Here is a 26,693-nt window from a genome sequence, read left to right on the forward strand (position 1 = left end):
AAATGCATTTTTTTCTAAGTTGATGCAAATTTGTTATACATTCCTAGAATGATCTGCCCCTAGGTAGACTCCATTTTGGATCGATTGGATTCGGGTGTATAGCTGTCAAAAAACGAATCCAATCGAACATTTCCCTAGCAACAATTGAGGTTTTATAACACTCTTGAAGCCTTTCTTAAAACTTAGAATGCACTTGTAGTGTGCTATAAAACCAGAAATGCTACTTGGGTTCCTATCCTTATGACATTGGAAGTGTTGCCATACAATGTCGGGGCATACGTTGCCAAAAACGCTGTTTTTCTTTCCGCAGTTCTCTTTCTAGAGTTTTTCTAGTGGACATTAGGTTTGATCTAGTATCAGGAAAAACTGGTAGTACTCCGGAGCAAACAGGTACAAAACTTTTCCTATATTCTTTTCTCTTTTATCTTCTGGTAACAAACTGGAGTAAAGATGCGTAAGAAATGTTGCTCCTGTTTGCTCCGGAGCAAATTCTGTGTACTGATACAAACTTTTTTTTTAAATGTAAATATATTAGGGGAATAAAAGCCGAATCGTCTAAAATGCAAATGTGGCAGATATGTGAGCATGGACAGCGCAGCTCTGAAACATTTCAAGGAACGTCTGTTCCCCGGAAGGTGCATTAAAGTGTCAGACGTTGTTGTGGTCAACAAACTTTGCTATATGGATTGTTGGATATCATTGATTTTTGAATCACCAGTCCAAGTGCTGTCACGATATTGAGTTAGGGGCTAGACATCCTATTCACCAGCATGTCTCCTGGCATAGACAGACTTGTCCTTCTTTACCGTGAGAAACGACAAAGAAGTTCTAGTTTTCCGATCTGTATATTTCACATCCTTGCTTTCACTTGAGTACTATGGCTCTAATTTTTATAACTTTCCCTACCCAGTAATCTCTAGCAAATTGAATGTCGTTAAAATTTAAAAATGAAAATGTGACTAACATAGTCGAAATAAAAAAGGAAAAAAGTTAAATTGACAAGTAGTTAAAATCGCCTGCGAGAAAACCAAAAGCTCCTTGTTGCGATGTTTATGGTCGACGCTTTCCGTTTTTGCTATAAATATTATCTGTAGGACATGTATGTATTGTGTCACAAATAAAGACGAAATCCCCAACTATTATCATCCAGCCAACGCTGCGCGCGTTTGGTTTTGAGTTTTTGGGCACTGTTAATTCAATTGAATAGTTGTGTTTTCGATCCATCCGAACGTCCAGATCTGACAAAACACTCCTTACAGAACCAATTTTAGTATGTTACTAAGTCTTCTGTCGTGCAAACCACCAATAAAGTCTGCGACTACTCTGGTAAATTCGTCGACCTATTCATAACTAGTAATACCGGAATATCCGAGCACCCAGACGAGATTGACAATACTGTCAATGCAAAGTTTTTCTATTTGAATCCGACGTACGTATCTGCTCCGGCGACGACGTACGTCCCTAGCTTGGACTGTGATTTGTCTCTGTTGAAGCACAGATAACCGACGTTTAGGTTCGATTCAAAACGCGTGTAAATACCCGCTACTGAAATTCCGAATAAATCATTTAAATCCATTTAAATCTGAAACTCGTTTGGCAAACGTTTGTAGGTGGCGCAGTGCTCGACGCAATGCAGTGGGAGCGCAGTTGTCAAATACATGTAGCAAACAGTGTCTGTTATCTGTGGTTGAAGGGTCCATTGAAATCCAGTACAACATACACCTAGCGAATGGGACTATTCTAATCTCATTTCGCGACAGTAGACAACCAGCACCAGCACGTCCCTCCATCAGAGAACTTGTGTCACATGCCACTTGTGTTTGTTGTTGTCTATCCACATAACCAGATAACCACCCCTCGCGAGAGGAAATCTTCATATGGATTGTCCCGTACGGAAACCTACATGTGAGAGTAATATCGCTGGGAGCAAGAATTTCTTCACCTCATGTAACCATTTGTGACCACAGTCGTGTATGACTGGTAGCAATATCCACATGGTTACTGTTCCGAAGCCCAGTAAGCTACAGTCTGTATGCAGTTTAGTCATCATTTAGCTTGTCGCACCATTGTTCGATAGCTCTTAATGCTTATTACAATACGTCAAAGATTGTTTCGATGCAAAGTCCAAGAAGTTGGTTTGCAAACCCGTAGGTTGAAAATCCAAGCTCGCTGAATTTCAAGCCGTTAGCAACCAAGTTGCATAGCAAAGGTAACAGAACGCAACGCTGATCAATCGGAAATACTCAATTTCCTTTGGGGTTTTCGATTGATTGGCACCGGTGTAGTGGAGTGCACTGAAACTGCACCGGTTTTTGCACTTTCTAGCAGAAGTGCAGAAAACTAGGTATGTTCCATTGACACTTCTGCTAGAAAGTGCAAAACCAGTGCAATCCACTACACCAGTGTCAATCAATCGAAAATCCCACTTATCTCTACTTGTCTCGGTGACGAGCAAGAATGCGGTTACTAAGTATTGCCAGTCGCTGCGCCAAACCTGCCTCAGCATGAACAGACCATGGGAAAATTCAAGTGTACTGAGGTGCCCTCATTTTTCAGCACGGGATTTGAAGCATTTACTTTATAAAAATCTTAGTATTTTCTTAACCGTTGTGTGTCCGACGCGGTACCCGGGTACCTTTTTAAGTTTCAATTAATTAAATTCCTATGTTTTATCCATAGCTGGAAATTGAAACTTTGTGACATCTTAGAACTTCACTAAGTCAAGCTTTTGGGTTAATAATATTGTTGATATAGTAAGGGTAGGAGTGAGGAGGGGCTCCTGAATTTTTTTACTACGTAACAGGCCGACGTGGGTACCCGGGTACCCACAAAACTAAAATGCCCGTAACTAAGGTAATATCCAACCGATTTCGATACTTTTGACCGTTTTGGATTCAGAAACTCACCCACTTTTGGACTTGGTAAAAAATGCATCGGGTTACTTCATTCGGTTCCCGGGAATCCGGGTTTCCGGAAGCAGGTTCCAGTGCTGGGGTACTATTTGCGAACTTCAATGGAATACTAGCAACATGGGTATCAAAATTCTTGGAATTGCATCAGTAGGCTGTATCTCGTGGTTTTGGAACCATTTGGTGATTTGACCCCGGAACGGACATTCCGGAGCAGGTTCCCGTGGGGCTGTGAGTGGCCATTCCATTCCAATTCCATTTTTCAAATTGCCATAGGGTCCCGTAACCATAGAAAACAGATTTCCGCGACAATTTGAAGAGTTTTGATACTCAAATTGCTAGTACATTATTAAAATTTACAAATCGTATCCTAGTACTGGAACATTACTCCGGAAAATCCGGATTACCAATAACCAGATCCATTATTCCGGTTCTATTGTACAGAATCAAAAAGTAGACGAGTTCCTGAATCCAAAATATCTGAAAGTGTCCAAATCGGTTAAAGGAAGCCATAGTTATGAGCATTTCAATTTGTGGGTACCCGGGTACCCTCGTTGGCCTGTTAAAGGTGTTTTTTTTGTTGGACACATAACTGTTAATAATGTCATTGATTAATTGGTCATGAATCATATTTTGCAATCTATTCGTCATTTCAACACGAAACAAGCGCACAATAACGAAAACTTATCATCACCTTCACTAGAGTCGCCTAATATTTACAATTTTCGATATGGTTTTTATGAATTGTAACCGACTGTAAACGGTAGCAATTCAGACTGACAAACATTTTCGAAATATCTATTATCGGTTTCTTATGGCTAAAATGTTGTAGGTCCACGGAAAGTATGCAAATTAAGATGATTTTAGTAAGGGTTTTTTCCGCGACATTTTATCCTCCACGCTCTTCTCTCGCTCGAGAATCCATATACAACTATCTCTCCCTGCACGAAACGTAACCTTTCTCATTCCGACTAACGTGCGCGCGTATGGTGCAATTCAAATGCGATTCTCGTTGGTGTGAGGAGTTACCTGATTTTTCTTTGACAGTTAAATGACACTTTAATTCCCCTATTCACTCACTTTTTTGCGCTCGGCACTATCCGCTGCAACTAACCAATCATTAGTTAGTCGTGCCCGTCGTCTGTTGCTCGGTGCGCCAGATTCCCTGTAGCCTACAGGCAATCTGGGTGGTTGCAGTCGAGACTGCGTTCTACTTCTCCACCGCTAGACACATCCGCTGAATAAGGGTATCAGGGGTTATGTCCCAGCCACAGACGTCGAGTATTGCTCTCCTCTCGACGTCGAAGCGAGGACATACGAACAGTATGTGCTCGGCAGTTTCGTCGACACCTGGGCAGTCAGGGCAGACGGGGACCTCCGCGTGCCCGAACCTGTGGAGGTACTGTCGGAAGCAGCCATGGCCTGACAGCTCGATATGCTAGGTTTCAGTCGGGGGTCTACCTACCTTTCGAGTAGTTATCCCACTCACGCTGCCATCTGGCGACCTAAGCCACCCTGGTGCGCTCGCGGGCTCCTCTATTGCCACGTAGCTCAAAGCACTCCTCATCTTCCCGGATGACCAGTCCGACTGGCATCATGCTCGCTATCACGCAGGATGCATCGTGTGATACCGTGCGGTAAGCAGATATCACTCTGAGGCACATCACGCGGTAGGTGTTCTCCAGTTTCTGCAGGTAACAGGTTACCCTCAGTGCTCTTGACCATGATAGATACGGCAACGCCTGGCAGTAGCACACACCTTTGAGCTGTTGGACATCATCCTCGATAATGCCGCAACAGCAGTCGAAGCTCTCTTGCACGTATAGTCGACATGGCTGCCGAAGGTCAGTTTGTCGTCTATGATGACTCCGAGAGACTTCAGACTCCGCTGTGAAGTGATCACAACTTCTCACACATGGATAACTGCATGTTGTGCCGACTTGCGGTTGTTGACAACTACATCCGTCTTATGCTGAGCGAGCTCCAGGCCTCTCGCGCTCATCCATTCCTCCACCGTGTTGATCGCGTGTTCTGCGGTTAGTTCTACCTCAGGGATTGACTCCCCATAGACCTCCAAGGTTACGTCGTCTTGACCCCAGGAGGGAACTTCAGTCTCAGAACCCCGTCATACATGAGGTTCCATAGCACCAGGCCTAGGATCGAGCCCATCGGGACTCCGCCGGCAATAGGAACCCATTTCTGATCGGCATCGGTCTCGTATAATAGTACACGGTTCTGGAAGTAGCTCTCCAGGATCCGGTACAGACCCACCGGTAGGCTAAGCCGGTGTAACGAGAGCGCGATGGCATCCCAGCTTGCGCTGTTGAATGCGTTCTTCACGTCGAGTGTCACTAACGCACAGTATCGAATACCTCGCCTTTTTCGTTGGATCGCTATCTCGGCAGTATTTATCACTGAGTTGAGAGCGTCCACTGTGGACTTACCCTTCCGAAAGCCAAACTGGTTGCTTGACAGACCGTCCGTACCTTCCGCGTACGGGGTGAGCCTGTTGAGAATGATCCTCTCAAGCAGTTTGCCAGTCGTGTCGATCAGACAGATTGGTCTGCACGCCGATGGGTCGCCTGGCGGCTTCCCGGGCTTCGGCACAGCACCAATTTCTGCCTTTTCCATCTATCGGGGAAACGGCACTCGTCAAGGCATCTCTGCAGTGCTAGCCTGAGCATGTTTGGGTTCGCTATGATCGCTGCCTTGAGAACGCTGTTTGGAACTCCACCCGGGCCTAGAGCTTTGTTCATTGCTAGGGATTTAGCCACTGCGAGGAGTTCTTCATTCGTCACTGGAGCCACCATTTCGGCCGTGCCCGCACTGTCTCGTAGTGCAGGTGACCAGGGGCTTGTGGCTCGAGACGGGAAGAGTACTTCGATAATCGTCGCTAACCGGTCCGGATACCGTTCTGGGGGTGAAGAGCCCCCTTTGGTCTTGGCCATCACGATCCTGTAGGCGTCACCCCACGGATTCGCGTTGGCACTTTCACACAGGTTGTCGAAACATGCTCTCTTGCTGCTTTTAATAGCCTTGTTAAGGGCCAGCTCGAAACACTTCACGGCGGTTCTCTCTTGCATCCTTGGTGCGAGCTCTTTGCATCCTACGTCTAGCTCTGAGGCAGGCTGACCGTAGAGCTGCAATCTCGGCACTCCACCAGTATACCGGGCATCTACCGTTTCTTGGCAGTGTTTTTCTCGGCATAGTGGCGTCGCACGCGCGTGATAGAACAGCTACCAGCGCATCCCCGCTTAGACTGTTGGTGTTGGCTGCACACCATAGTTGATCTTAAAGCGGATTGCTAAATGATCGCTATGGGTGTAGCCTTCGTCTACCCTCCATTCCATGCCTGGAGCCAGACTCGGGCTGGAAATGTTACGTCAATCCACGCCTCCACTCCGTTTCTGCGGAATGTACTAGCGGAGCCATTATTAGCTAGCACAGTATCGAGTTTCGCAAGCGCCTCCATTAGCGCTTGACCCCTGCTATTTGTACAGCGGCTGCCCCACTCCACTGCCCAAGCGTTAAAGTCTCCCGCTATGACTACCGGTTTCCAGCCCACTAGGTCCGACGAGAGCCTGTCGATCATCTGGTTGAACTGTTCTATTGGCCACCTTGGTGGGGCGTAGCAGCTGCAATAGAACACACCATTGATCTTGGCAATCGCCACACCCTCGGCGGAGGAGTGTATTACCTCTTGAACCGGGAACCGTCCCGTTGTACAGATTGCCACCATTCCAGAGCCGTCCGACACCCAATTGCCGTTGCCGGCAGGGATGCTGTACGGGTCTGATAAGAGGGCGACATCTGTCCTCGACTCCGAGACCGACTGCCACAGCAGCTGTTGGGCTGCTGCACAATGGTTAAGATTTAGCTGTGTGACTCTCACGGCTTCTTCTTATTTAACTCGCCGAAGGGACACGAAGGTCCGCCCATAGCATGTTTATGGGCTTGCTTCTTAGCGGTGCAGATAAGGCACTTATATGCCTTAGTGCACCCCCGCTCTTTATGTCCCTCCTCGCCGCAGCGACGACATAGCTTGCTCCTATCTATGCCTTTGCATTCGTATGCTTTGTGGCCGGATTCAAGGCACCGATAGCACCTATCCACTGAAGGCGGCTGGGGTATACTAATAGGGCATACCGACCAGCCGATCTTCAGCTTCCCTTTCTCGGTTACCTTTTTGGCATCCGCCTTCAGTAGCCTGGGGTAGGCTACTTGGGTGCCAGAGGGTCCGTCTCTCAATCGCACAGAGGCCCGCTCGATTGTGACGTCGCAGTGCTCCTTGACGGCTGCGACGACGTCTTCTGCGGTCGTGAACTCGTCCAAGTGCTTGCACTGGAGAGTTGTTTCCGCACCTAGCGACCTGATCTGGGCGCCCTCACCAAGGACCTCTTGGGCCAAGGCCTTGTATACTGCACTTGATTGTGCGCCTCGCTTCAGCACCAGGAGCATCTCTCCCGTGTTGGTGCGTCTTACGCTACGCACATCCTGCCCAAGGGCCGAGAGGCTTTCGGCCGCCTTCATCGATTTAAGGACATCGGCGTATTTGTCCTTGTCGGTTTTCAACCACAAGGCCTCGCCTCTGTCCTTGGCCTTCTTCGCGGGCCGCGGTACCTCCGGTGTCGGTGCCGGCTTCTTCTTGGTGACCAGCGTCCAGGGGTTTGGGCCCCCCTGCCCCGGTCGCGCCGGGTTGCTGGTACCAACGCACTGCTCAGCGAGGTCACTCTCGCCCTCGCTTACCTCGGCCAGACGGCGTTTGGCCTTAACGGTTGCACGCCGTGTGGTGTCGGTTTTTGCACCCTCGCCTGGCGACTTCCTAGGGCGCTTCGCGTTCGACGCCGTCTTGCGATTGCCCTTGCCCTTACCTTTTCCCTTGGAGGGGAACTCGGCCGCCGCTTCGAGCGACGTGGCTGCTCCATAGAAGGTGAAGGGCACTGTCTGAGTGCCCGTATCGACCTTCTCTTTTCCCTCCCTCTTGGAGGCCACTGTCTGGGTTTCTCTGTCGGACTTCTCCCGACATTCCACCCTCTTGGCATAAGCCTGCTTTTCCTATCTTGCGACACGAACAGTTTTCCGGAGCTCCAGGAGACTCTGTTTTAACTCCTTGCTTATGTTTTGCTTTGCGCTAGTGAACTCGATTATTGAATCGAGCTGCTCCACCACTTTGCGCATCGCAGATAGTGGCCCGTCCGGTGCGTTGGTAGGGCTATTTCCTACCGCACTCATCGCTCCACTACTCTCCCCACGGGGGGGGGGGGGGGGGGGAGTCCTCGCCAAACCACCTCTAGCAAAGGGGTTTGGCACCTCCGACTGTTTATTGTTTTTGTTCTTCATGTTTGTACCCACGAGTAGCGCGAGAATAAATGTCCGCCACGCCAGAGCTCCGCATTAACGTGGTAAGGGACGCTTACTGTGGGGGTTGCCCAGGTACCCCACAGGCTCCGTTAACGATCGAGCATCTTTTTCACCCCCTCGATCACTCATCCCTCGGCACGGGTCGCTTCACGCCTTGGAATTGGGGTTATGACCTACCTTGCTTTACGTGGTGATCTCGGCCCGGATCATCACAACCATCCTCCTTTACCAGGGCTTTGGACCTGTAGCTCTGGTTCTCAATAGTTCCATGTACGTATATTATTACAGACATGCCACTATTGAGATCCGTCATTCGCTAGCACTAGCCGACTCTAGACTGCCTCAAGTGCGCTCTCTGTACAGTCCTGCAAACGCTTCAAATTCTCAAGGTATGATAACCCGCAGGCTGCAAACTTGTGCTACCCCTTTAAACTTGGGAAGGTTCTTAGAGACCTCTTTGCGAGCAGCTAGCTGATCTCTTGTGATACGACCAACGGTACACCCCGGCCCGTTTCCTTCTCCGCACCTTTGAAGACTGCTGCGACTGCATCTATTCGGCGGGACCTCCGAAGCTGCATATTGGCCTTTCAACGCGTTGCCTTATTATTCCTGCCATTGAGCTGTTTTCGAATAGCATCCCGCTTCTTCGAAAATTCACGTTCTGCGGCCAATTGCCAGCTGCTGCTCCATTTCACGCTGCGCTTGTAGCTCCTGCTCGCGCATCTCCCACTCTAGCTTCAACCGCCTCTCGTTCCAAGCCTGCTGCTTAACATGACGCTGCTTCCGCAACTCCATCTGCTTTCCACAGGCCATCTCCATTGTTAGCTGTTCCTCTTCCAACTGCGCTCAGTCAGGTCTATGACGGAATCAGCTCCATGATCGGACTCTGTATCGCTATTCGAGGCGGACTTGTTCCCGCGTTTTTCAGCCGTATTCTCTGGAACTTCTTGATTTCATATGAGCAGGAGCAGCAGAACACGTTTGGTCCTTAGATCGGCGACGACCGGGGTGGCATCAGCCTCCTGTTGATAGTAGCAGAATGAGAGGGTGCGAATGGTTCTAGGCGTGCAAACAGCACCGAAAAAGTCAATAGTTGATCGCAGATCACTCCTAATACGACTTTAATCTGGCTAGTATCGATGATTACGGGTCAATAGATACTAAAAATATGCCGTGTTTGCATTTATGTATCTAATTATGAGTTCCATTATGCATTAGAGGTTATCCATGCCTAGTATTTCCCTTCGACAGTCATTATTATTATTTTTTGGAAATTTCAATGTGGCATCTCTGCTCACCATACTCTTCAAATAAAACTCCACTTCTGATTGTATGTAATTTTATTACTATTACAATAATAGTGGTATAACATAAATCAATACAAAAAATACGAAACAGTATAATTAGAACAAGAACCTACTTTTTCTTGCCTTTGGTCGAAGTAGTTCCTTTCGGTTTCGAACCACTCGCTTTGCTACTCCCAGCCGCGGAAGCTGCTGCGGCTCCCTTTCCAGCAGGCTTCTTCTTGACCTTGATGAAAGCATTATTTTCCATATCATCATCATCCTTATCCTCTTCGGACTCGACAGCCGCATTATTAATTTCATCATCTTCGCCATACATTTCGGCAGCAGCTTCCTCGGCTGCCTCAGCTTTCTTCTTCTTGACGGCATTCACTACCGAATAGGAATAGGGAGCAATCTCCTTGTTGTAAGCCCTGGTCAGTGCGGCTTTCACCTTCCCATCTACCGACTCCATTGGACTTTTCTTTTTGGGCCAACTAGTTAGCTCGACAAGTGATTCCAAATCCTCTCTGAGTAAATGATAATCTCGGATGACGCCCAGCGATTCCGCCACACCATCCGATCCATTCTCCTTTAGCGGTCGGACAATCGCATCTAAAAGATACGGTGCATAGTCCAATCTAACCGAGAGTCTTGAGCCGGAAGTACAAGTTCTGGTGTGATCGTGAATCTCCTGTGCCAAACGCTTACGCTTCGTTGCTTTTGAGTTCTTTCCCAACCAACCGGGGAAATTGATCTGTCCGCTGAAGAAACCTTCCATATATTCTCCGGGCAGTACCGAAGTGTACATGGCTTGAAGTGGTAACAACGACCAGGCCATGTTCGATCTTATTCTCCGGTCAACCATGTCTCCTCGGCTCAAACTGTCTGCCGTCAATGCAATTTGATCCATAACTTGTGTTTTTGGAACTTTCGGCGTAACTTTCAGATAATTTTCCTGCACGAACAGCGGTGCTAAGCTGTAATCGTGAAAGAACAGATCTGACTTGTCGTGGATTGACATATTCTTGTGATCCTCGGCTGAGAAGACCTTTCTTATTACTTCCCACGGACCCAACTTAACATCCTTGCGGGCTGAGTCCGCTCCCTGTTTAGCCTTATCCAAGCTCAAGCTTAAACCGCTTGCTTTTCCGGCACTGTACATAGCCAAATGGTTGAGTGTCTGACGGATATCACCACCGGTACCGGCTATAATTTCCTCCAGTGCTCCAGGAGCCAACTTGAGACCTTCCTTGAAGCAAACTGACATCATAGCTCCCTTAAATTAAAAGATCAATCTTTGAAGTGTGAAACATGTGAAGAAACATCAAACCACTTACCTTAATCTGCTCAACCCTCGGCTTACTGAACTTTAAATCGTAGCAATAGTTAACCAGCGAGCGCATCTTCTGATGGTTCCGATCGTTACACATGCATATGATCGGCACATGACTCTCCTTGATCAGTCCAATCAACTCCTGGATCCCGCCACGGTCCTCATTTCCTGCCATCCCGTCAACTTCGTCCATTATCAGTACATGCTTATTGGTTACCATTTCACCCTTCTTCCCCGATCCGGTAAAGTAACCAAACAGAGACTTGTTGCTCAGCAGCTCCGAGACTTCCTCCTTCAGCAGTTTCTTGCTACGCGTATCGGAAGCATTGAACTCAACCGCATCGAACCCAAGCTCCTTACAGACTAGCGTAGCCGTGGTCGTTTTTCCGACTCCCGGTGGTCCGGAGAGAAGCGCTGCCCGATAGTAACTGCCATCGTCATTTTTAGCCCAAGGATTTGGTCGGGGAATCTTTTTTTTACCGTCCTGATTCGAGTGCCACTTGGATAGCCAGTTCGTTAATTTTTGAACATTGCTTGATGCTCCGGTTTGGCCGATAATTTGCTTCACCGAGGTCGGTTTGTATTTGTCCACCCAGGCCATGTTGTCGGTGCTGTGGATGTCCTTTTCGTAGGCGCTCTCCGCGCGTTTCGTTGGAGAAGCGACCTGAGGCTTCTTTTCCGGTGATTTGCTCTCCATTTTAGAAATTTTCGATTTCTCAGGAGAAGATTTTTCAAGTTTGGGAATTTTTGGTACCTTCGGAAGTGTCGAATTCGATTCCGAAGGCTTTTTCTCTGGAGTTCGCTTGTTCGGTACCGGTTCGTCCGTCTTTTTACGTTTCTTTTCTTTCGAAGGGGATTTTTCTTCTTTAACGGAAGCTTTTGTTGAAGAATCCCTTTTCGGAACACCAGTTGTCGGAAGACCAGACCGTTCCCGAATCAAATCAAGAAATGCGTCTTCGGAAAGCTGAGGTATTCCAAATTCCTCTGCTTTCGCAAGTTTGGAAGGTCCAGCTTCCTCACCGATGACCATGTGGGTAACCTTTTTGGTCACCGAACTGACCACCTTTCCACCAAAATCTTTGATAATCTGAGCGCATTCATCTCGTTCCAGTGAATCCAGAACGCCCGTTACAACAAACTGGAGACCCAGCAAACAGTTTGGCTTGCCTTTGGGTATCTCTTTACTTCCCGGGTTTGATGGACCAGCTCGATTCTTGAACTTTTGGTACAACATCGCGGACATACGCTTTCGTTCGTGTCGCTCCTCATCAGACAAAACGGATTCGTTGAGATTCTTTTTGGATGCTTTGGGAGTAGTACTTTCCTCGGTACTTGAGTCTTTGCTAAGAACCGGCTTCTCTTTTTTCTTTTCCGAACTTTGAGATTTAACCTTCTCCGGAGTTTCCTTCCTTTTCTCTTCCCGCTTTTTCTCCGGAGTATCCTTTTTCTCTTCACGTTTCTTTTCTGGAGTATGTTTTCGTTTCTCTTCCCTCTTCTTTTCCGGAGTATCCTTCCTTTTCTCTTCCCTCTTTTTATCCGTGGTTATAACCTTCTCCCTATGGTCTCCATGGCCGTTAGTCTTCCGTTCATCCTTCTCCTTTTTCGCCGGACTAATTTTGTCCTTGCCATTTTTCGTCGCTTTCGGAGTCTCTGGCACAACTCCGCTGTCATCCAGCCCAATCAGCGTTTTTTCGAATTCATCATCCGAATGAATTTCAATTTCCTCCTTGATAGCTTTCTTACTCGGTCTGGGTGTCTCGATTCGTTTGACCGGTGCCGAGCTGAAAACGTCTGCTGCACTGACCGGCTTCAGTTTGCTCGATCCGACGGATCCCGAGGAACTGGAACTCTTCTTCGACTTCACAGGTGAAGTTTTCTCTTCATCGTCCGAATCGATCACGCGTCTTTTCTTGTTCAGTGAACTGGGCTTCTCAGCGACTTCCAACTGTTTACGTTCCTTCTCCGGCTCCTCATCGTCGCTATAGACGATAGCTTTCCGTTTCGGCGCTGCCTGTTGGGGACTTGGTTTCGGTGTGTCCGGCTTTTTGGATTTAGCTCCTACGCTGAAGAAAGAGCGGATGTCCTGCCGGAGGAAAAAGTGCTTGAGTTATATGGATCCGTAATTAGATTGACAAAACTTTCACCCACCTTTGACATTCTGCCAAACGATGATTGTATAATTTCTCACTCAAAATATTTCAACAGGAAAAAAGCATTCCAAAATGTATCACGACTTATTTATATTATAGCTAAAAGTAAGAATACTTCTTAAGGAACATGAACTTGTTGAAAAATACGTACTTTTCGACGACACAAAAACGTACCGGTAGAAGAATGCGTATATTTTTGATGTGCGAAAAAACGAAGCAGACGAAGCAAAACTTTGGCGGAATTTAGATGACTGCTTTGACATTGTTGAGAACCTGAAAAATGCGAAATTATTAAAGCCTCGAACCAATATTGCAAACAAGAATTTGTACCCAAAATCAGAGTACTTCTTTGCTAGCAAGAACTTGTGCCCAATAAAATAAATAATTGCATTAAACAAAATTGTGTGGTGAAAAAAAAGCCTTTACATAAACCTTTATGGGAAGGTACCATAGCACAGTGATTACGTTTAGTATAAATTAAAGTAAAACTCAAGTTAAGTAACGCCTAGTAAAAACAAGTTACATATTGTCCCGAGTGTCGGATACTTTTGCAGTTACAAACACAATCCGCGTGCTTCTTATCTTATTCTTTCTTATCAGCTGAAAGTTACTGCCAGAACTCCGATTCAAACGCCAAATTTAATTGTAACTGAATTCGGTGTAAAATTCGGTCGCGCCTGAAATTTTGGAAAAATCGATCCGAAACCGTTGGTGACGGAATCGGTTGTTGTATTTACGCTGGAATCTATTAACTCGAATCCATTCAGGGGCGACATTACGGAACCAGTTCGAATCGACTTTTTCATACAAGCTTGCATACAATAAACCTTTCGTTTCGAGATGCGCAATGTCACCCCAGGATTCTGAACCGGTTACGGAAAGGGTTGGCATGATAATAGTCGTAACGCTAATTTGAATTGCTATAACTACTCTGTCCTTCAACAGATTCTTAACACATATGTAACACTTATGGGTAACCCCAAGTTTTTAGATGTGTTTAAAAGCCATAAGATTGATGATCTATTAATATTATGAATAGAAATTCAATTTGCCTGTGACAAGTTTTCTTTACCCTCGAAATGTACTGCATGTATGCAATGCACAACGCATTTCTTAAAGATTGCTATAGTTCCAGTGAAATATGTGTATTGCATACATACAGTGCATTTTGTGTGTTAAAACTTGCAACAGGAAAATTGATTTTTCCTGTCGCATTTTAACCGATTTTCAATCTAGTGACCCTTATAACAAATCTACAAACAGGGGACTATCCGTATGTGTCAAAAATGTTGGAGAACAGAGGAGATATAGCAAATAAATATGAGGAGAAAGAGCACTCCGATTCCGGGACGGGAATATTTGGTCAGATCCCACAGGAGTGGCTGTTAGGTGGAAGGAGCATTTTGAGTTGCCACTGAACGGACAAACGAGTGAAGAAAACACAAACAAAATGATGCTGAACAAACTGTGGATTCACCCACGCTAGAAGAAGTGGAAAATGTTTTTGGATAGGTGAAAAACGGAAGGCCATTGGGAAGGACGAAATACTGGCCAAACTTGTAAAAGTCGGGAGTGATAAGTTGCACCGTTGTTGGGAAGCAAATTGCGTGATCGATACGATCTGAGTAGAAGAAGAAATGCCTACGGGCTGGTTAGATGAACTCATATGCTCTATCTACAATAATGGTCATAAACTCAAGTGTAATAACTATCAAGCAATACCAATCCTCAATACCACCTAAGGAATCCTGCCGTGTTCTGTTTAGCAGACCGAGCCCCCGTTAGCCGAATCCTTTGTCGGCGAATACGAATACGGCGAGTTTCGAGAAGGAAGATCAACGATGGACTAGATGTTGACAAATCCTGGGTAAAGTTCGGAAATACAACTTGCGGAATCATCAACTGTTTGGGGATTTCAAGGCGACAATTCATGGAAACGAAAAGAACTGTGTCAGATAATGCTTGAACGTGGGTTTGCGAATAAACTGTTTAAACAATGAGTCGATAATTTTTGCAATACTTCAAATTGATAAGTTAATCGGTTATGGTTATAGAAATTAAAAGAAAGTTTTACAGTAAACCCTCCCCCCCCCCCGAAATATTATGAAGAATTTTGAAAAAATTCAAAAAAGTTAAACAAAAATATGCCTAAAATTTTAAATGAAATCCTCAAAGTTTCATTTGCAAAAGTTATCTTGTGAAAATATTTACTTGTAGTGAAAATTGGCTGCAGACTCGACACCTACATACCTGTCGGCACGTTGTGGAGGCTAGCTCAACTGCCGAGGACTATAACAAGTAGATCGGGGCGAAGCGAGGAGCTGGGAGCTTAATGGTTAACGAAACGGCTATCGATACCGAGGGAATTTTCGCCACGTCCTTGACTGACGGCGAACATGGACTGGAGAGCGTGAGAGAAGTATCTCCATAGAGACCACCAGGCGATTCGCTACCGCATCGACCAATGGAACCCTGCTGCAGCACGAAGAAGGACGGGCCGCAGTGTAAGACGAAAGCCTTTAACGAAAACCTCTTTGTTGAGTTACTTCGGCGAACAACGGAATCAAGTACGTTGATGCGGCTGACGGCTAACAAGAAGGATTGTGACGGCTTGTGACGTTACAATTTCACGAAAACTAGGGCCATGCAGTAGACGGCGTGCAGCTTATGGGTTAAATGAGTAGCTCAGTACGTTACACGCTGCTTGTCTTAGAGCCAGAAGGCGGGCTCAGAGCGTAAGATCGGAGAGTGAGAGAGGAGCGCAAGCAATGTTTCGAAAAGGTAGGGACTCTAAAACGGGAAATCAAGCTTAGCAAGCCAATTGCCATAAGTAGCTGTGCTGAGAAATAAACGCCAATCCCTGGGGGACGCGTAGTCGTCATGACGAAGACGAGGGTCCGTCGACACCAGCTGAAATATACCCGGGTAAGCTAAAGATAATCGTTGAGGGTCTCTTCCCGAATCAGGATTCAACTACCTGGTCATCGACACCGTGCGGTGAAGAAGAAGGAGGTAACACAGCCGAGTGGCAAGTGACTAACGACGAGCTCAAAGAATCGTCGATGTGACTTAAATCAAAGAAAACACCCGGTCCGGATGGAATACCAACCGTGGCACTGAAAGCAGCGATCCTGGCATATCCGGACATGTTCAGGATGCTACTGCTGAAGTCTTTAGATGATGGTACTCCCCGAAATGAGGAAGGTGCAGAAACTGACGTTGCTGCCAAAGTGTGGGAAGTCACCGAGCCATCCAGCCTCGAATAGACCAATGCCGCAGCGTGGCATAAAAGTATGAGCCAGATCCTGAAGAGCTACTTCCAGAGTACAGCTGTACCAGCCGAACAAAAGGGCAATAGGCAATGCGAGTCACAGCGGGCGTTCCTCAGGGCTCCATTCTCTGTCCAACACTTTGGGATGGGATGTACGATGGGGTCTTAACACTGCGGCTTCCCAGGAAAGTGAAAATCGTTGGTTTCGTGGACAACGTATCACTAACGGTGAGACACTGGAGGTGTCGGTGACGGAGACAATGAAACCGCGAAAAGCTGAACAGGACGCTTCGACTGCTGGTCGTACGAGTTGCGATTGCGTACCGGAGGCAGTATGCCTTGTCGCCGAGATGATCCCCATCTGCATTACCCTGACGGAGGATATCAAGTGCTACAAACAATGAAACGCCAGAAGCGTAAGGAAGATGATGAGAATCGATTCGATGGTGACGTGGCAGCAGGAATGTGACAATACGGAGAAAGGAAAGTGGACCTACCGGCTCATCCAAACCTGTCGGCGTGGGTCAATAGAAAGCCCGGAGAGATGACCTTCCTCCTGAAACAGCTCCTACCGAGCCACGACTGCTTAAGGAGTATCTTCATCGGTGTGGGTACGCAACGTCAACACTGTGCCCGGAGTGTGAGAACGTCGAGGAGACGCCGGAGCGTCTTTGAATGTCCGAGGTTTGAAGTCTTTAATTGTCCGAGGAGAGTCTTTGAATGTCCGAGGTTTGAAGTGACGTGCAGGGAGCTACTTAAAACGGGAGGACCGGACATCAACCCGGATAATGTAGCCTACAGAATGACAAGCGACGTAGAGACGTGGAACGCAGTAAACAGAGATATGATGTAGATCAGTGATTCTCAACCTGGGGTCCGCGGGCCCCTAGAGGGCCGGGAAGTCATTGCTGGGAGTCCGTGAAGAAAAATATATTTTCCGAGTGCATATTGAAATTTCAAATCTTGGTTCCTAACAAATTGAAAATAACATATTCATAGCATATAAAATTGATATTTATCTATGGGGGTCCGCAGCAACCCAGTGTGATATCTAAGGGGTCCGTGGTACGAAAAAGGTTGAGAACCGCTGATGTAGATCATGACCGTCTTACAGCGGAATGGACATCGAACAACAATTTCGGGAGAGCAATCACCGCCAGGGAACTCTCCGTAGGTATAAGCTAGATCCACCGCCGAGGACTAGTCGAGTAGACTGCAACAGTGGCGGCGCGAGGTGTTTTGCCGCTCGGGGCTAAAAATTAAATTTGCCACCCCTTTTATAATGAATTTTCAAAAGAGTTCGATTTTTTCCCACCTATATGAAACAAATATGATAAAAGTATTAGAAAATGTCTTCATGAAAATGAACTTTATCACCTTTTTTTGTTAATATTTTTCATGGCGGTAGTGCTGTGCATAAATTTGCTCGCGAAAGGTGGCGCTATGACTCCGCTTACATGTTAGCGTCGCGCTATTGGTAAATCCTTTATAAAATATAAGATATTAGTTATAATTATCTTAAATATAAAATCTAAGTATGAAATGTGCAAGATTCCAATGAAATCAAATTAAGTGCAAGATTAATTAATTTTAATTTTATTAATTAATAAAAGACAAAAAAATCGCGAAGTTACTGAAAAGTTCCTATTGAAAACTTACATATTTAAAAACACTGATCATAGAATGGGACAAATCATTTTAAAATATAATTCTTGTGAATTACTGGCGATCAACCATGTCCTTTTTTAAATTTTCTAGCTAAACGATCAGAGAAACTTTATATACCTTTAACCCCATTAAACCCATTTCTATCTAAAACTATAAGTTTTGGCTAAGGCAAGACTATCTTATAAAATTCATTGTTGAGATTATTAAATTAATTGTTTAGATTAATTAATTTCATTTGAGCACTAGCATATATAGGGGAACCCGGGGCTATTAAGACAGTGGGGGTAATTCGGACCCCCTCGATTTCTTAGAAAATAGCAAGACTTTCTAACTATCGTTCACATTCGTGGAACCGCTATCCTGAAACATTAATTTTGAGAGCTGAAGTTGGCTCTTTGTTCTTTGTAGAAAGAAGATACAACGTGTTTCGCTGTTTTGCCATTCTCAAAAGAAAAATTATAATGGAAAAACCGTGATTAAAGCAACCAATAAAAGTGAAAAAATAAGAGGTAAGTGTTTTGGAAAGCTTGAGGCTCCTATTTTATGGAATGATTTTTGTTTGTGTGAAAACAGAGATATTTTCAAGACGCTCACCACTTTTGTGCGATATGAGCGTACGGAGCTATTCGGACCCCTTTTCCGTCAACCACCGTTTTTGTTTTGGAGCCGTATATGCGCCAGGGTAAAGTCGGACAAGAACGGATTAATGTATATTATATAAATATTAACTTTTCATACTAAATTATCACAATGTTCACTTTCCTCTTGCCTTTGGAGTATTACTAATATCACGGTGCTATAGTGATTTTGTACTTTTCAAGTGACCTAGAATAGGTTGCAGATCTCATCAAATGCAATTCAATATAATGTATGAAAAATGTTGTATTCCTTCAAAATCTTGATATATTACAAATTTCGTATTTTCCGGACATTTGCCGCTAAAATGAATTAAGATAGCCGTCCAATTTCAGGAACTTTTTATTCAATAAATCTGAATACGGAGCCGGAAATATCTCGGTCTATTATTTGTTGGGTCACCAACAATTCTACACTGTGATTTTTTAACCGATTTTCAATTTCTGTGTTCTGAAGAAAAGACTTTTCCAATGGTATGTTATGTTCTTTTGTTCAAAATACTCTGCGAGTTTGGGACAACAATTTGTAAACAATCAATATTTTGCGATTTTTTCATGAAAATTACGAAAATTACTCAACATTCTTATTTTATTAAAAATTTAGAGAGATTTAGTTCTGCATTTAACGATCTGTTTATCTCCAAATTCGGTTAAAAATGGTAAAGTTAATTTTTGTTTCTCCAAATTAGATACTTGCTTGCATGAACTCTTAAGGGATTAGTTAGGCATTGGCATTCTATAATCGCAACTTCCGTTATTTTTCCTAATTTTAACTTAAAAGTTTACACACATACTTTTAAATGTATAAGTAATCGAGCAAAAAAAAATCGTTTTTTGAAAATTTTATATGAAACCGTCCCCTTAAAAGTTCATGCGAGCAAGTTTCTAATTTGGAGAAAAAATGAATAGCTACAATGCCATTTTTCATCTGATTCTTATGAAAAATACCGCATAATATTTTTAACAAAAGAACATAACAAATGACCGCGTAACTAATTGTTTAGACCTGAGAAATAGTTGTTGGCTTTAAATCAATATTTTAAGGGTATATTAATTTGATCAAACGTAGGTTTGTATTGTATTTGACCAGACCTGCAACCTTTTCTGGATCACTTTAAAAGTTACATTCTTTTATTTTATTTTGCGGCACCGTGTAATTATTCATTATGGTGCAAAAGTCGACAATTTTTTTAATAGTATTTGTAGTATTTTTATAATAAAACGAAGGTCGCCGAATGGTGAACACTTCCCAGTATTCGTCAGCTTCTAGTTCCTGCCTCAGCTTTGTAAGTAATTGCTTGTCACAAATTGAGTCCTATATGCTCCCAAACGTCCCTAGGTGAAAGGTTATATTTTCTATTTTACATAAACAAACTAACAATCGTCAAAATTATCTTAGTGACCTAGTGACCGAACAATCCCTATAATCCGAATCATAATTGATTGAATTTTAGATTTCCAGGTTTTTCGATCTTGGACCGCCAGTTCCATGGACGCCCACCGCACGCGCATCTTCCTCAATTGTGCACAGCCCACAGTCGACAACCTTTTTCAGGTCATAACTTTAACTGGTTTCTCTTTCGTCATTCCGCACTACAAGCCCAGTTCACTGTAGTCTGCCAAGTATACAACCACGCTGATAGCCTTCCAATGTCAGCATGGTTGTATACTTGGTACCGTTGAGGGTTCATGCGTCTGCGCCATTCTCCATTTTCTACTGTGCTGCCGGGTATTGAACGCAAAATTCTTCTCCCAAACAAACCGAGCACTCGATATCCTGCTTCTTACAACATTCATACCTCATGGCCGTACAGAGCAACAAGGAGTATCAGCGATTTGAATAGAGCAAATTTTGCGCGCATCCTTAGGCTGTGGAACTTAAGCTGGCTACGTAAACCATATTCGCAGCAGCAACATGAATTTTTCTTTCGCGATTAACATCGTCAACATATGTCACTAGGGTTCTAAGATATATGAATTTGTTGTAGCGTACCCCATCGATTTCCACCTCGAACCCAACACGACTGCACGTTCTCTACCAGCTACCATGTACTTTGTCTTGTCAGAGTTTATAGCTAGTCCGATTATTGCAGCTTCCCTTTTAAAAGGCAACAATGCCTCTTCCACTGCTCTACGCTCAACGCCAATGATGTCGATATTGATCGCAAAACCAAAAAGCATGTGAGATCTCGTGATGAAGGTACTGTTCTTTTGCATATCAGATCAGTAATAAATTTTGACTCCATATATTTTCCATCAATCCACGTGCTTTACAGAGACCGAGCGAGAGAGCAATAGCACCTTAGAATCTAGTACATTGGAACACGAGGACTACCTTGCAGGCAGCACACAGTGAGACAGAATGCAAATTTCGACGCTCGAACCCTCTAGCGCCCTGGGTGTGTATCCTGGAGGATTATCAGTAAAGTCAAAGTATTATAAAAAAAGTTTCTAAGAGTGATAGATGTTATCATGACATTTAAAGGGTGTTTTAATCATAAATATTAGAAAAAGTATCTTCCACAAAATTTGTAATAACCCACGAAGCGGCACATGGCGGCAGCTAGAATTTTATTTGTGACGAGTAGATACCTTTAACTTTATAACCACGAAGAGAAATAAGTAGAGTGTATTCCATGTACACCCGACTGGGAAAGGAATTACCCAGCACGGTATGTTATCGTGCGTCTTACCTATAGGCTGGTCGAAAGATCAAAGAGGCAATGCCAAGGCCTGCTATGATGAACTCCACGTGTAGGCACTCACGTTGCGTGTGAGTGCACAGCGTGATACCGTAGATGTTCACAATACGGTACAACATATAGTTAAGACTCATTCGTAACCCACAGAAGTGGGACAAGGTGGGGCCTTTTCTACAGACATATAAAATAAGGAAAAAATAATTCATGTCAAATAATTCTAGCTTGCTTGAAATTTTTTTAGGAAACTCATCTTAGTTGAATCTTTTGAGACTGAGGAATATTTGTATAGTTTTGTTCGATCACATCCGTCAGTCCCGCTCCCCTACCTTTTTAATCGTCAACAGACACGAAAATAATGTACATTCAAGCGTTTCACCCGCACTTGATTTTTATCGAGCTTAATAAAACTTGAACAATTATTAAATTATTAAAATTTTTGAGCAGGAAATGCCGCCCCCTGATTTTGCCGCTCGGGGAGCTTGCCCCCTTCGCCCCCCCCCCTTAACGCCGCCACTGGACTGCAACAGAGCAGCGAGTATGAGTCGTCGAAACGCCAGCGAACCGGACGTCACGCTCTATGCGGATTCGTCAGACCGACCACGGCACCTCACCGGCTGTTCCGATAGAAAGATAGCGAAAACCAAAGAAGAATCGATATTGGGAGAACTTTTTTCGCCAGGAAACTCTCCGTTAGCTAGGGTTACCAAATAGGCTGAGAGCAAAATAAGGACACACTGAATGTCGACCGCTCCAAACTACCCTCCCCCTTTCAGTATCAGTAGATTATACCCTAACGAAAATGAATTAACAAACGAGTAGTTAATTTTGAAAGACAACTTTAACTATGATTTAATATAATAAAAGAATCAATGCTCGTTTTCATGCACATATTTTTCAGCACCTAGTGCTAATTTTCTCCCCAAGGCCTACATTATGTGTTTGAAATGACGCGTTTCTTCCTAAATCCGGCATATTTGTTCACATAGCTCGATTGGAATCGTTAGTTTGGGTTCGATTGGAATTTTTAGTTGCAGTCTTCGCGCATCTCAATATGTTTGTTATCTCTGGCCTATGCAAAGTTTCAATAGCTTATCGCTCGTCGGCGTCTATTTAAACCAGCCTAGTCGCCTTTTCGTTTACTGGGTATAAACGCCCAGTAAATCCTAGAGCACTCTTGTTAGAGTGTGGCCAACACGAGTTTGACGTATCCAAACGAGCAGAAATCTGACGTATTTCTTTTATGAATACGTCAAATTTCAAGTTCGTTTGGATACGTCATACGTATTACGTATTACGTCATGGTCTGATGGCCACACACTAACTAGAGTGCTCTAGTAAATCCAGCCCATCCAGCAAGAATACGCGCCGGAGTTCTGGCTGGCTTCTGTCGGAATTTTGGTTCATCCGCCGCTACTTACTGCAGTGAAAAACACTAACTCAAACATGAGTTAAATTTGTTAAATTGGTCAATATCAACATTGTAAAAGTAGCCATATTTATTGACAAAAAACTCGTTGAAAATGATTGAATAGTTTAATTCTCTCGTAATAAATTTGATCTGAAAGATTTCAAATATGTCTACCACGGCTTGAGACTAAAATAAGGACATTTTAAGTAAAATAAGGACGCTTTTCAAAATCGTCGAAAATAAGGACATGTCCTTTAAAATAAGGACGGTTGGTAACCCTACGTTAGCGTAAGCTAGATTCACCGCTGGGGACTAGACTGAGTAGATAGGGACGAGACACCACTAGTCGCGGGTCATCGGCGCACCAGTGCACCGGACACCCTGCTTCACCAGAATCGCCGAGCTGACCTCGGCACCTAGCTGATTAGCTCGACCTCGGGAGAACTTCTCTCGCCGGGGAATTCTCTGCCGGAGTAGGTCAGGTCCATCATCGGGGCTCAGTAAATAAGACAGTCTGAAGTTTGCCGCCCAGATTGTCCTCGTAGGGGAAGAGCATTAATTCTATACCAACAGCTAGCTTTCCTACCTTGACTACCCAAACCCGTTCCCTGAGTTGTTGGTTTTAAACATTTTTTTCCTGCTCAGAATTTTTTGAACATTTTTTCATATATATACAAAAAAATTTCATATCCCCCCCGAAATTTTTTTTTACTACGCCGCTGAATAAAACTAAAACTTGGAATCGAGCTTCGCGGATTGGATTAAATTATTGTGTCCTTGAGCCACCCCTCGATTCATGGGAACACTCTTAATCTAAACAAATTGTTTTTCTCCGGATTATATCTCTAGTACTGTTTGCATTAGAATCAATCAGCGAGGTGATTGTTGAAGGATGTGTTCAAGTAATCTAGAAAAAAATTATAGTTTTTAATGGCAGTGTTGCCAAATATGCAACTTTTTAGTTTTAAACTAAAAGTACATTTTTCTCGTTTCACACATATCGGTTACTGCAAGCCATATTGACACATAAAATACGTACTTTGCTCGATCGGTTTCTGGCACTAGCTTGGTATAATGATAACATACTTCTCAGGATTCTGTTTGGACCCTTTTCAAGACTCTGATCGAAGTATTCTTAGCATTCCAATGGAATCAAATTTCAGAATTTCGATTGAATCTTTATCCGTATTTTTATGATTTTTTTTCCTCTGAATTTTGTTGCAGGATTTTAGAGAAAAGCTTCTAAGAGATCTGGCGGAATCCTTTTCAAGATAGAATTCTGCTGAAGATTATGATTTATTCAAGATGTCGAAGAATCATGTCCCTATTTTCAATAAATTCCGGTGTAAAACTCTGATTAATACTCTAAGTTCCAGTGTATTTACAATATTGCTCTTCTCATATGGTCGGTGTTAAGTCAGACCGGACCAAGTTGCAAAACATCAAAAAATGAGTTAATGATAGCACTGGACAAAGAATTTCTTCATCTACATTCCACTTTTACCAGATTCGAAATATGAAACAATAAACAAGTTAGAGTTATGGTAAAAATTATTTTCCAATTATAATGTAAAGGATGCTGCGATTCAAACTTTAAACGTGTTTTTCTCGAAATCAATGCACTGTCACTTAGTCCGGTCTGACCTAACACCGACCATATTATCCCCTTCAACAATTGATTCCTGCTCATAATTTCAATGGCATCTTTAACCTCTTCATGCCCATGTTGTTGATAAACAACCACGTTTCTAAACAACTATAACTTGTGGTTTACTTAACATATGTTTACAACGACAAGTAAGGCTAACGACTAATATCTTTTATTTGAGCATTAACAGTTATAAAAACCTGTTTTAATCCACCAAACGGTGCAATTGTGCCTTTCTCATTTCTTCAAACTATGACCATGACCGATTATGTTCAATATAATTGTGGAAATTTAATCAATTTCGATATTTTTGAAAAAGTGCAATTATTTTGAAGAGTGGAAGTTTAAAAATCGTGTTTTGGAAAATACCACGAAATGGGGTGGAAATTGAAATGAAAAAATATTTCTGACCAGTAATACATTGGTAACACGTAACGTTTGTTACTGCAGTTACTGAGCGCAAATTATACTTGCGAACCATTGCTTTGAAAAACTATAAAATATAAACCATAAAACAATAAAAATCAGCAAAAATGAGAACAATTTTTTGATCCGCTTCAAAATGAAATTAAGGTGAAGATATGTGCAAGCCAGGAACGCACGCTTGTTGCTAGGCACCGACTTGCATGTTTACATTGAGAAAAAATGGAATTCGAAGTGAAAATTCAAACGCACAAATGAGAGTTTTCGGACATTTTCCATCGGTCATGTGCACAATAGCAGAAAAATTGAAGTTTTGTTTGTAATCGATTAAAGTTTCGCAATGGTGTGTGATTAAAGTGCATTTGAAAAAGTGCATTAAATATGGGAAGAAGAAAAATAAGAGTGCTCCGAAAAGAAACCCCAAGTGAAGAGGGGTGATATTTTCGCACAAAATAAGAGCTACAGGTAGCATTCCGTCAAAAACTCGGGTTTATTGTATAGGAAAATGTTCTAGCTTCCTCAAGTAGCAGTTTCGTGGCACACCGGCAAGGTTAGTGTATTGAAAAACGTATTTTTATATTTGCTCATGTCAGATAAATGGTTAGACAGGGGAGAGGGGTGTATGTGACGTAGAAGCTATGTTGTGGCTCGCTTGTATAATGTCCTTAAATAAATTAAATAAATGATTAAATACGATCATATAATACTAGTTGTTATTTACGCAACAAAACAACCAGTATTTAAACTTCGACGATGTTCGGCTACCGGACAGTAAAAGTATGGCTTTGAAGCGCCAGCAATGTCTTGATAAGCGCCTGCCTCACGAGCCTGAATTGGCGATATATTCGCAAGCTTTCGGCACAGGAAGAAGTTATGCGCATGGAACGCTCGTGGTATCTGCCGATCTTTCCGGTTGTTAATCCTAACAAACCTGGGAAGCTTAGAATTGTGTGGGATGCTGCAGCCAAGGTCGGACGCGTTTCGTTGAATTCGTTCCTGCTGAAAGGGCCTGACCAAGTTACGCCACTTCCGGACGTCTTACAACGGTTCCACGAATATCGTGTAGCAATTTCAGGGAATATTCGCGAGATGTTTCACCAAAGCTTTCTCTGGAATGATGGAAATCTAGGGAATAACCCGACAACTTACGTCATGCAAGTGATGACGTTCGGTGCGAGTTGTTCGCCAAGCAGTGCACAGCACGTGAAAAATCTAAACGCAGGACGGTTTAAGCACCAGTTTCCGGAAGCTGTTGAGGCGATCTGTAAGGGCACGTATGTTGACGATATGCTCTGTAGCGTGGAATCAGAAGAAGAGGCGGTAAAACTCGTGCAGGTTGTAAGGTCCATACATACTGAAGGTGGCTTTGAGATCCGAGGATGGCTATCCAACTCTAAAAAGGTAGTAGATGCCATGGGTGAACGCATCTTTTTCCAGAAGGATTTGAATAAGTCTAGCGAGCTGGCAACCGAGAAAGTACTGGGTATGTGCTGGGATACCATCAGCGATACACTTACCTTTAAAATCCCGAAACGATGCAGGCAACAGTTGCTTTCCGGAGAGGAAGCCCCTACGAAGCGTGAAGTACTACGAATCCTCATGTCGGTATACGACCCGCTCGGACTTCTGGCAAACGTGCTAATGTTCCTCAAAGTCCTTCTTCAGGATATTTGGCGCTCTAACATTGGTTGGGATGAACCGATAACCGGTCAACAACTTTCGAAGTGGAGAACGTGGCTCAGCGTGTTGAACAACGTGGAGAAAGTTTCCGTTCCGCGATGCTATCGAACGATAACAACGTCGTCATCTGTAATTCAGCTGCATGTTTTCGTTGATGCTAGCGAAAACGGGTACGTAGCGGTCGCGTACTTTCGCTACGAAGAAGGTGACTCTATAGAA

General features: G+C 44.0%; 1 protein-coding gene across 2 annotated transcripts; it reads right to left on the reverse strand.

Moving 5' to 3' along the window:
- Nucleotides 1-9,636: 9,636 nt before the first annotated feature.
- On the reverse strand, nt 9,637-13,276 carry LOC131685593 (replication factor C subunit 1). 2 transcript variants are annotated; one of them, XM_058969442.1, is made up of 4 exons: nt 13,214-13,276; nt 13,038-13,138; nt 10,894-12,972; nt 9,637-10,832 (listed from the first exon to the last, which is right to left on the reverse strand). In XM_058969442.1, exons 2-4 carry the CDS (start codon nt 13,044-13,046, stop codon nt 9,687-9,689), a joined length of 3,234 nt encoding a protein of 1,077 aa, XP_058825425.1. In that variant the 5' UTR covers nt 13,047-13,138; nt 13,214-13,276; the 3' UTR covers nt 9,637-9,686. The 2 variants fall into 2 exon arrangements, with proteins under 2 accessions (XP_058825425.1, XP_058825424.1); XM_058969441.1 differs by lacking the exon at nt 13,214-13,276 and having other exon boundaries at nt 13,038-13,201.
- Nucleotides 13,277-26,693: the final 13,417 nt, after the last annotated feature.

Source organism: Topomyia yanbarensis, chromosome 2 (assembly GCF_030247195.1).
Source record: "Topomyia yanbarensis strain Yona2022 chromosome 2, ASM3024719v1, whole genome shotgun sequence".
Lineage (NCBI taxonomy): Eukaryota > Metazoa > Arthropoda > Insecta > Diptera > Culicidae > Topomyia > Topomyia yanbarensis.